This window comes from Cebidichthys violaceus, unplaced genomic scaffold, assembly GCF_023349555.1.
Source record: "Cebidichthys violaceus isolate CVI_PGR_0920_01 unplaced genomic scaffold, fCebVio1.0.p SCAF_714, whole genome shotgun sequence".
NCBI classification, from domain to species: domain Eukaryota; kingdom Metazoa; phylum Chordata; class Actinopteri; order Perciformes; family Stichaeidae; genus Cebidichthys; species Cebidichthys violaceus.
In genome coordinates, this window is record NW_027176944.1 from 1 (window position 1) to 10,261 (window position 10,261).

General features: G+C 48.8%; 2 protein-coding genes across 2 annotated transcripts; one reads left to right on the forward strand and one right to left on the reverse strand.

Annotated features, from left to right (window-relative positions):
* Positions 1–11: 11 nt before the first annotated feature.
* On the forward strand, positions 12–3,264 carry LOC137891897 (nucleolar transcription factor 1-like). The gene is made up of 6 exons (XM_068736709.1): positions 12–133; positions 456–645; positions 771–818; positions 1,365–1,502; positions 2,574–2,669; positions 2,870–3,264. Exons 2-6 carry the CDS (start codon positions 469–471, stop codon positions 2,933–2,935), a joined length of 525 nt encoding a protein of 174 aa, XP_068592810.1. The 5' UTR covers positions 12–133; positions 456–468; the 3' UTR covers positions 2,936–3,264.
* A 603-nt stretch (positions 3,265–3,867) lies between these two features.
* LOC137891896 (fas-activated serine/threonine kinase-like) lies at positions 3,868–9,896 on the reverse strand. The gene is made up of 11 exons (XM_068736707.1): positions 9,780–9,896; positions 7,846–8,587; positions 7,372–7,705; positions 6,888–7,075; positions 6,301–6,449; positions 6,005–6,221; positions 5,758–5,917; positions 5,170–5,261; positions 4,535–5,087; positions 4,339–4,453; positions 3,868–4,156 (listed from the first exon to the last, which is right to left on the reverse strand). The coding sequence occupies exons 2-11, from the start codon at positions 8,570–8,572 to the stop codon at positions 4,070–4,072; spliced, it is 2,622 nt and encodes an 873-aa protein (XP_068592808.1). The 5' UTR covers positions 8,573–8,587; positions 9,780–9,896; the 3' UTR covers positions 3,868–4,069.
* Positions 9,897–10,261: the final 365 nt, after the last annotated feature.

Genomic DNA, 10,261 nt, shown 5'->3' on the forward strand with positions numbered 1-10,261 from the left:
AGAGCCTCTGATTGGCTGAGAGCCTCTGTGTTGTGACGTTGTCTGTCCTGCAGAGGGAGCTGTTGGACACGAGGACTCCAGCAGCAGCTCAGAGGAAACCCAAGTTTGACGGAGAACCAAAGAAACCTCCAGTGTGAGTCTGACTTCTTACACCAAACTCTGTAAACATTTTACTGGGAGCTCATTTGAATTCAGCAATACATAATTTGGGATTTCAAGACAAAATCCAACTTATCTGCCATTGATTTAGTTGAGATGTTCAGTTTCTGTCATGGAAGACAAAAATAATTAATGAATGACTTTAATGTTGTTTTATTAAATACTCACATGTGAGAACTTCTTAGAATAACTGCAGATGAATAGTCAATGAGGCTCAAACTGAAAGTTACTGAATGTACCTGAACGTAAAGCAGCCTTGTATTAAGCCCCGCCCCCTGCTGTTTCCCGTCCAATAGGAGCGGGTACCAGATGTTCTCCCAGGAGCTGCTGACCAACGGAGAGCTGAACCACTTCAGCCTGAAGGAGCGGATGGTGGAGATCGGGAAGAGGTGGCACAAACTGACCCAGAGTCAGAAGGACAAGTACAAGAAGATGGTGGAGGAGCAGCAGGGGGAGTACAAGGCGGAGCTGGAGGACTGGGTGGAGGTACAACCAGAGAGACGGTTTACATGTGACCAGTACAGATCAATTAGTAACTGGTTGTCTTAATGACGGTCAGAGCCAATCACAGCTCAGCAGAGTAAAACCAGATGTTTCCTCCTTCTCTGCAGTCTCTGTCTCCTCAGGACCGAGCCGTCTACAAAGAGTTCTCCTCCTCTGTGAGTTCACTCTCTCTCACTCTTTGGTCCATTTATATACGATGAACACACTTCTTCTGCTCACGAGGCTAGCTAGCTAACCGGCTGTCTGCTAGTTAGCTAGTTAGTTAGCTTGTGTGATGAGAGTGAGTGGAGGAAGCGTTGCGTTGTTATAACTATAACCAGTGACAAAACAATGCTTTAAACATGAATGTATAGATAATAAATATTATTATCTACACATTCATCAAAAAGAAATAACTCTCTGACGTCGTACTAGTTTGAGTTAGCAGGAACATAGATTGGTAGTTTAATTAATGTACATCCTGATGACTTATTTATCTATTTTTATATAAAAACAGTCCAAATGGATATCTATTTGTCATAAAACAGAAGTGATTACAGGACACGTGTTGTTATTATGGTCTGTCATTCACTAACAAGGGTCACAGAGAATTTAAGGTCTTTGGACAACACGGGGTTGAGCAATGACAGTTTGTAACAGCGTGAAGCTGAAAACTTTGTTTCAGAGGTTAAACATCTTTGTTTGTTTGTTTGTTTCATCAGAAGCGTCGCAGCACCGCTAAAGTTCGCAACAGTCCAGGAGCTAAAGTCCGTGTGACGGCGAAGGGGAAGGCTGCCGGTTCAAGAGCCACCACGCAAACGGTCGGGGTCGCCAAGAGGGCCATGGCGTACCGAGCCAAGGTAACACACTACACCGCTACATGACTACACACTACACCGCTACATGACTACACCGCTACATGACTACACGCTACATGACTACACGGCTATATGACTACACGCTACATGACTACACACTAGACCGCTACATGACTACACGCTACACCGCTACATGACTACACGCTACATGACTACACCGCTACATGACTACACTGCTACATGACTACACGCTACATGACTACACGCTACATGACTACACGCTACATGACATGACTACACCGCTACAGGACTACACGCTACATAACTACACCGCTACATGACTACACTCTACATGACTACACGCTACATGACTACACCGCTACATGACTACACGCTACATGACTACATGACTACATGACTACACGCTACATGACTACACGCTACATGACTACACGCTACATGACTACACACTACATGACTACACACTACATGCTACATGACTACACACTACATGCTACATGACTACACGCTACATGACTACACGCTACATGACTACACACTACATGACTACACACTACATGCTACATGACTACACACTACATGGCTACACGCTACATGACTACATGACTACACCGCTACATGACTACACGCTACATGACTACACGCTACATGACTACACACTACATGCTACATGACTACACACTACATGACTACACACTACATGCTACATGACTACACGCTACATGACTACACGCTACATGACTACACACTACATGCTACATGACTACACACTACACGCTACATGACTACACGCTACATGACTACACGCTACATGACTACACACTACATGCTACATGACTACACACTACATGACTACACACTACATGCTACATGACTACACGCTACATGACTACACACTACATGGCTACACGCTACATGACTACACACTACATGACTACACGCTACATGACTACATGGCTACATGACTACACGCTACATGACTACACACTACACGCTACATGACTACACACTACATGGCTACAGGACATCATGCTACTTGACTAGACGCTACACAACAACACTGCTGTAAAGCTGCACCTTTCTGTCTTCCAGCAGGACATGTCCGACTCGACGGAGAAGAGCGACTCATCTGACTCTGATGAAGACGATGAGACGTCAGGAAGCTCAGACAGTGATGATGACGATGAGGTGAAAACAAACGCATTCATTTGACCCAAATTAAGGGTTAATTACTGGGTTCTAGTATCGGACGGTTCAATTAGATTTCGATTTCAATAATGTAAAAATCAGAGATCACTTTCAATCATTTAAATACATTATTGTCAATTAAACATGACTACCCAGAATCACCATGGCAACCGTCTAATAAGACTGTTGTTGTTCCTCAGAACGATGAGGATGACGATGAAGATCAGAGCTCCTCCGAAGACTCCAGTGACTCGGACTCGGATTAGCTCCGCACCCCTTCCCCTCATTGGAGAGGACAGGCTGTGCAGGCCACGCCTCCTCACATGCCAATCATCCGGGCGGACCAATGAGAATGGTTGTCATGCGCTGGCCCCTCCCTCTGAAGGGGGCATGGCCTGATGGAGTGTTTTGTTACTCGTGTTTGTTGGTTTTTATCTGATGGACGTTTGTCGGGAGGAGTTAGTTTTTATGTTTCTTTTGGAGCTACAGCGGGGGAGGAGCCTATTGGTTACCGCTGAGGGGCGGAGCCAGTGTTCAGCCTCCAATCAGCTGCCTGCCTGAGAAAATTATTAACAAATAAATGCACTTTTTCTCACTTCTGTTGTCAGCTCTGATTATGTACCCAAACACACCGTGACATCACCACAGGGGAAGGAGTTGAAACAAACACGACACATGTTTTAGACGTTTGAATGAATAGATTTATAGAATATAAACAAGCTTCTTTAACCTCAAACACTAATAAATAATCTCACCTCTGACCCCCCCCCCCCCACAGCTTTGGCACACTCACCCTGTTACCACGGTAACCCCCCCCCTGCTTCTGGATTTATAAAACACCCCAAAAACCAGAGTCCAGCACATGCATCTTCATCAAACTCTATAAAAAGGGACACCCCCCCCCCCCCACACCCAAACAAAGACAGATGTTTGTTCATTAAAACGTTCATAAACATTAAAGTTGCACATCTCATTGTTCAGTGAACTCGTCACACAAACATTAGAAACAGATCTTCTGTTTCTTCACACAAACATTCAACGTAAGTGAAATAAACATCGTGTAGAAGTCACATGACCTTCTTCTCTTCTAAACTGAGGTTTAAATCTGAAAACTGATCATTTGTAAAATGGTCAGAAAGCAGCCTGCAAAGCATGATGGGAGTTGGAGTCGAGCTGCACATTAAAGACGATTCACTGGTTCATTAAATCATCGACCAACAGATTCAGTTTTATGAGTCATTGATGAAATATCAGTTATTGATCAGAGGACACACACACACACACACACACACACACACACACACACACACACACACACACACACACACACACACACACACACACACACACACACACACACACACACACACACACACACACACACACACACACACACACAGTCATAGCGGGACATCCAGCAGCTTCTTGTTCAGGTACTGCTTCACCTCCTCGATGCCGTTCAGCTTCTCCAGCTCGTGGTACGGCAACTGAGAGGGGTCAAGAAAAGTCACATCAGCAGCTGGTCAACACACTGCAGCGCAGAGAGCGTAGCGTAGCTTAGCACAAAGATGGTTAGTCGAGCTGTGAGGCTGTCTATGTGGTGGCTTTAGCGTTGTTGTGAATGTTCTTATGTCTAAACAGGTTTTAGGAGGACTCGGTGTGGACCGACCTGCAGGATGACGTATCCCAGCAGCTTCAGGTGTCGGTCCCTCATGGCCCGAGAACCGACCAGAACCTCAGAGTTGTGGCAGTAGTGCCACTTATCGTTGACGGACATGATGACCCTGTAGAGACACAGAGACGCGTTACACATCAGGACCCCCCGGGTACAGATTTCATCAGGTTTACCGCTGAGCTGGACCGACCTCCTGATCTGTCTCTGGTCCGTTGGGGGGTTGTCGGTGTCGGGTGTGTCGGGGGGGTGGAGCTGAGGCGATGGGGGTCCTCTCTCGGGACCCTCAGAGTACGTCACCCCCTCGTCCTCCAGGATCTTCCCAATGGAGAACTGGAAGAGTGAGTCGGGGGCCGTGGACCCTGCCGGTCCCTGGACCCCGTCAGAGGGGGGGCTGCTGAGGGTGGAGCTGTCCTGGCTCTCCAGAGACTGGTCCTTAACCAGACCGGAGTAGTACTCAGCTGTGGGGACGTAGTAGGACCCGTAGGGGCCTCCGTTGGTCCCCATGGGCCTCGTGCTGTGGTGAGGCAGGAAGGACCTGGTCTCTATGGCTCCGCCCACCTGACATAGCTCCTCCCCCTCTAGCACCGCAAACGGAGAGAACTTCTGGAACTCTGCAGTCACCACGGTAACCGCTTCATCGGCTGACTTGGACGTCGCCACGGCGACGCAGGACGGAGGAACCAGACCAGCTCCGGTTCTGATCGGTAGAACCCGACCAGAGGAATCCATCCACAACACGAAGTCTGGAGACCGACAGGAGATCATCAGAGCAGAGACTAGTACTCACTGTGTAGTACTCACTGTGTAGTACTCAGTGTGTAGTACCTGTGTAGTATCCTGGGGCCAGTACTTCATCCTGTTTGTAGTTCTGTTCTCCAACCAGCTGTCGTAGAGCCTCAGCAACCAGACCTTTATAACTGATGGGAGACAAAATCAGAACCACAAGAACCAGTCAGAAGTGATCAGAACCAGTCAAGGCTGGTCAAACACGCTTGATTACAAGAAAGAATAATTCCTGTTGATGCAGGTCAAGTTCTGCTGAAATGAACCCCATTAAGTCTGATACCCGTCACCTTGAGTGTCTACTTGTGTACAGTTGAGTGTCTACTTGTGTACAGGTGTGTGTCTACTTGTGTACAGATGTGTGTCTACTTGTGTACAGGTGAGTGTCTACTTGTGTACAGGTGTGTGTCTACTTGTGTACAGTTGAGTGTCTACTTGTGTACAGGTGTGTGTCTACTTGTGTACAGGTGAGTGTCTACTTGTGTACAGGTGTGTGTCTACTTGTGTACAGGTGAGTGTCTACTTGTGTACAGGTGAGTGTCTACCTGTGTACAGGTGAGTGTCTACTTGTGTACAGGTGTGTGTCTACTTGTGTACAGGTGAGTGTCTACCTGTGTACAGGTGTGTTACCTGTACTTGCGGTTGACCTCATCAGCAGTCAGGGCGTGGTCAAACATCAGGACCTTGTGGGCGTCCTGCAGCCGTGGTCCGGTGTACTCTCGGTACTCCAGCTCCACAGCAGCATCCAGCAGAGAGAGGTACCGCCGGACTATCAGAGCGTAAGGACTGTCTGTGGAACACAGGAGAACACCAGACATGGACTTCTACCTCAAAGGCTCTCTCGGTTGAGTTGTACCGGTTTTGTTTTGGTACTGACTGGTGACGTTGCTGATGAAGGCGGAGGAGAAGACTCGGTGCAGCACCAGGCCGGGGAAGTGTCCCAGCTGGAACAGAGACATGAGGATGTTGACGGTGGCGAGCGGCGAGCTGAGCGCCTTCAGCTCCACCACTTCCTCCAAACGAGAGAAGAACTGCTCCTCGTTGGACGGACGGTAGCTCATCCTGCTGAACGGGAACACCAGCTTCTGGATCACCTGAGGACACGCAGACAGACACACCTGCAGTCCTGTTCGCCAACACCAAAAACCAAACGAGCGCCTGTCCGGTCCTCACCTTACTGTCCAGGTACTCCGCCTTCTTCACCAGAAAGTCTGCAATGGTGTCGAGCAGCAGAGTCTCTCTCAGTCGATGGCGGGCGATGTATTTGGCAATCAAAGCCATCGTGTACGGAGTGATGCTGTCCACCTTCTTAGGCAACTCCTCTGTCAGAGAGCAACAAGTCACGTCATCAATACAGGGTGTCCCACAGAGCTGTGCTCCATGGTGGAGTTCAGGTTTAAGGTGGGGCTCGGGTTTAAGGTGTGGTTCAGGTTTAAGGTGAGGCTCAGGTTTAAGGTGGGGTTCAGGTTCTAAGGTGGGGCTCAGGTTTAAAGTGGGGTTCAGGTTTAAGGTGGGGTTCAGGTTTAAGGTGGGGTTCAGGTTCTAAGGTGGGGCTCAGGTTTAAAGTGGGGTTCAGGTTTAAGGTGGGGTTCAGGTTTAAGGTGGGGTTCAGGTTCTAAGGTGGGGCTCAGGTTTAAGGTGGGGTTCAGGTTCTAAGGTGGGGCTCAGGTTTAAGGTGGGGTTCAGGTTTAAGGTGGGGTTCAGGTTTATGTGAACCCAGGTGTAAACCCTGGCGTTATAAGAACTCTACCAAACCTCACCTGCCAGGCTGCTGATGAACCTCTCCTGTCTGTTCTGGTAGAACAGGTGAGAGCTGAAGATCAACTCCAGACTCTTGTTGCTCGCCTCCCGAACGCACGCCGCCAACATCTCGTCCAACAGCGCCATCTCCTGGTCACGAACACCACTGACACTCGCCAAGGTGTGTTTGACCAGACGCAAGATCTTCCTGAAGGACACCGAGACAAGAAGTCGTTAATGTAACTTTAGAGGGAAATGGATCTATTGGAGGAGTGTTGTTATTGTTAGCGCCCCCTGTAGCAGCGACAGCCTCTAACTAATTGACTTTGTTTAACCCAGGCTAAACTCATTTAAAACAAGCTAACCCAGGCTAAACTAAGTTAAAACAAGCTAACCCAGGCTAAACTCATTTAAAACAAGCTAACCCAGGCTACAGGCTAAACTAACCTAAAACAAGCTAAACAAGGCTACAAGTTAACCGCTGGTTGAACAGCATCCTCTCACCTGTTGGCGAGCAGCTGTTCAGGGTTTGGAGACGTGTTGCTATTGTTAGCGGTGTTAGCGTCCCCTGTGGCAGCGACGGGCTCCTGCGGCTGCAAGGAGCGCCACTTGAGTCGGTAGTACGAGAGCAGCAGGAACAGCGTCTGCGGGTGGCGCTCTCGCTCCAGGTTCTTCTCCAGACCGGCCAGGCATGCCTCGGTCAGAGGGTGCTGGATGCCCATGTGGAGCTTCATGCTGGAGCTGAACACCATGGACACGTCCTTCTGGTTGAACTGGTTCAGTCTGGACTGAGACTCCGCTTCCAACACCTGGACCACCTGAGAGTCACTGGGTAGACCTGAAGAGACCACAAACACCATTATCTATCAGACCACCTCAGACCGCTTCAGACGGACCACATCGGATCACCTCAGACAGACCACATCGGACCACCTCAGACAGACCACATGATGACGTCACACGTAAAGGCAGACTCACCGAGCGCGGCGACGGCGTACAGACAGTTGACGATGCTGAAGTTGTCGAACTTGGCACAGTCGTTGACGATGGCGTCACAAAGCGTGTGGAAGTCCTGATGCTCCAGGACGTTCCGTCCGTCACCTCCTCCTGGAGCCTCGGGGTCGCCCCCCCTGCCCCGTGTCGGGGGCGTGGCCTGTAGCAGCTGACCGATCTTCTGCAGAGCCACAGGGTAGTGGTTGTGGGAGACCTTGGAGGGGTTCTGGGTGACCCATCGGAGAACCTCGTCGGGACGCCGTGAGCGCTCGATCAGACGCTTCATGGTGAAGAATGTGTCGTAGCTCATCTTCTCGTGGATGAAGTTCCATGTCTTCTTCTTGCTGTTGGCGGCGGCGGGGAGGGCGGCTCCTCCAGCTGGAGCTCCGCCTCCATATGTGTGGAAGTGAGCGTGGTGCTGATAGTGGGGGGGCAGGAGAGGCGGAGCCAGGTGGGCGTGGTAGTGGAAGTGAGCTCCACGGGGGGCCTCGGGGCGACCCTGGTACAAAGGGTAGGGAGGGGGGGGCGCCTCAAGCCCCGCCCTCCGCCCATGTTTGACTCCTCCCCCTCCTCCTCCCCCCGTGTTGCTGTAGAGGCGGGTTGTGTACATGTTGACCGACTGGGAGGCGGGGCGGGGGGGGCGATGAGCTCGGCTCAGGAGGAGGAGCCACCTAGTGGACAAACACTGCATAGTCCTATAGGCAGGACACATGGAGGTATAACACTCCTACAGAGTAGAGAGGGGGGGGGGAGAGACGTTAATAGACGACCAACAGCTCTAAAGATCACTAACAGAATGAAACGTATTCAAAACAAGACTTAAACTGGATCAATACCCAGAATCACAATCAGCTACTCTTTGATCAGTTGATTGATTACTCAATTACTCACACACACCTGTCTCCCTGTTCACCTGTCTCTCTGTTCACCTGTCTCTCTTCTCACCTGTCTCTCTTATCACCTGTCTCTCTGTTCACCTGTCAGTCTTCCTGTTCGCCTGTCTGTCTTCCTGTTCACCTGTCTGTCTTTCTGTTCGCCTGTCTGTCTTCCTGTTCCTGTCTGTCTTCCTGTTCGCCTGTCTGTCTTCCTGTTCACCTGTCTGTCTTCCTGTCCTTCCTCCTGCTATCTTAACCTGACAGCTGCACACAGCCCCGGCCAACATGCTAGCATTAGCATCTAGTGGGTTATTTAGCAGATTAAACCTCCCGGTGATGATCTGATGACGTCCTGCTGGATTTGACTCTTGTGTGGTGGATTATTTCTTCTTTGGCTAATCAAACAGCTGATAAACGTCTACTAGCTTAGCTTGGCAGTTTGCAGCCCGACTAGCTATATCCATATCAGAGGATTCACACGACAGAAGCCATAAAACAACTGGGACAACATGCTGCAGAGAAACTAAACTACCACAAGCTAACCGAGGCTACAGGCTAAACTAAGTTAACTAACTAACTGTGAGCTAACCTTAACTAAAACAAGCTAACCTTAACTAACCTAAAACAGGCCAACTATGAACTCACCTTAACAAGCTAACTGTGAGCTAACCCTGACTAAAATAAGCTAACCTTAACTAACCTAAAACAAGCTAACTGTGAGCTAACCGTAACTAGCTAACTGTGAGCTAACCCTAACTAAAATAAGCTAACCTTAACTAACCTAAAACAAGCTAACTGTGAGCTAACCGTAACTAGCTAACTGTGAGCTAACCTTAACTAGCTAACTGTGAGCTAACCTTAACTAGCTAACTGTGAGCTAACCTTAACTAGCTGTCAGCTCCGATCCTCCACCAGCTGATCTGTTAGCCTGTTAGCATTAGGCTGTTAGCATCAGAGTGCCCTTCTCTGAGCCGTATAACCTGGTTATTAACCGGGTAACTACTCCGGTTATAACCCCGGTTAACCTGGTTTACCCGTGTTTACCTCATAGCTCAGTCACACCGGCAGCTCCGCTCTGCTGAAACACCTGAGGCCGCTGAGAGAAACACAGTCAGCGGTCAGCCGCTTCATTCCGCCACACTTCTTCTTCTGCTGCTTCTTTTTCTTCTTCTGCTTCTTCTCGTTGAGCTCAATCTGCGGCAGACTAGACGCTGCAACGGCGTGTTGCTGCCCTCCACAGTTCATCCGTAGACCTCCATTTTGTGATTTATATATACTGTATATATATTTATATTTATTATTATTATTATGTATAGTTATTATTATATATTAATTATCACATATTAATACAGGCTGCTATTCTCAGGACGAACATTTCATTATATCACAGTAAATTAAGTTTAATTATGATACTATTGTATTATTATTGTTGTTTTCTATTGTTATTGCCTGTGTATTACTGTACATTCTGCATCTGGTGTGGAACATGACAGCAGTAAGAGTGACGTGACATTTAAAACATCAAG

Coding starts and splice junctions, on each gene's coding strand:
- LOC137891897 (XM_068736709.1), top strand. CDS start 469: ATGTTCTCCCAGGAGCTGCTGACCAACGGAGAGCTGAACCACTTCAGC. Junction 646..770: donor AGCTGGAGGACTGGGTGGAG/GTACAACCAGAG, acceptor CCTTCTCTGCAG/TCTCTGTCTCCTCAGGACCG. Junction 819..1,364: donor ACAAAGAGTTCTCCTCCTCT/GTGAGTTCACTC, acceptor TTGTTTCATCAG/AAGCGTCGCAGCACCGCTAA.
- LOC137891896 (XM_068736707.1), bottom strand. CDS start 8,572: ATGTGTCCTGCCTATAGGACTATGCAGTGTTTGTCCACTAGGTGGCTC. Junction 7,076..7,371: donor GAACAGCTGCTCGCCAACAG/GTGAGAGGATGC, acceptor GGTGTCCTTCAG/GAAGATCTTGCGTCTGGTCA. Junction 4,157..4,338: donor TGGGATACGTCATCCTGCAG/GTCGGTCCACAC, acceptor GACCCCTCTCAG/TTGCCGTACCACGAGCTGGA.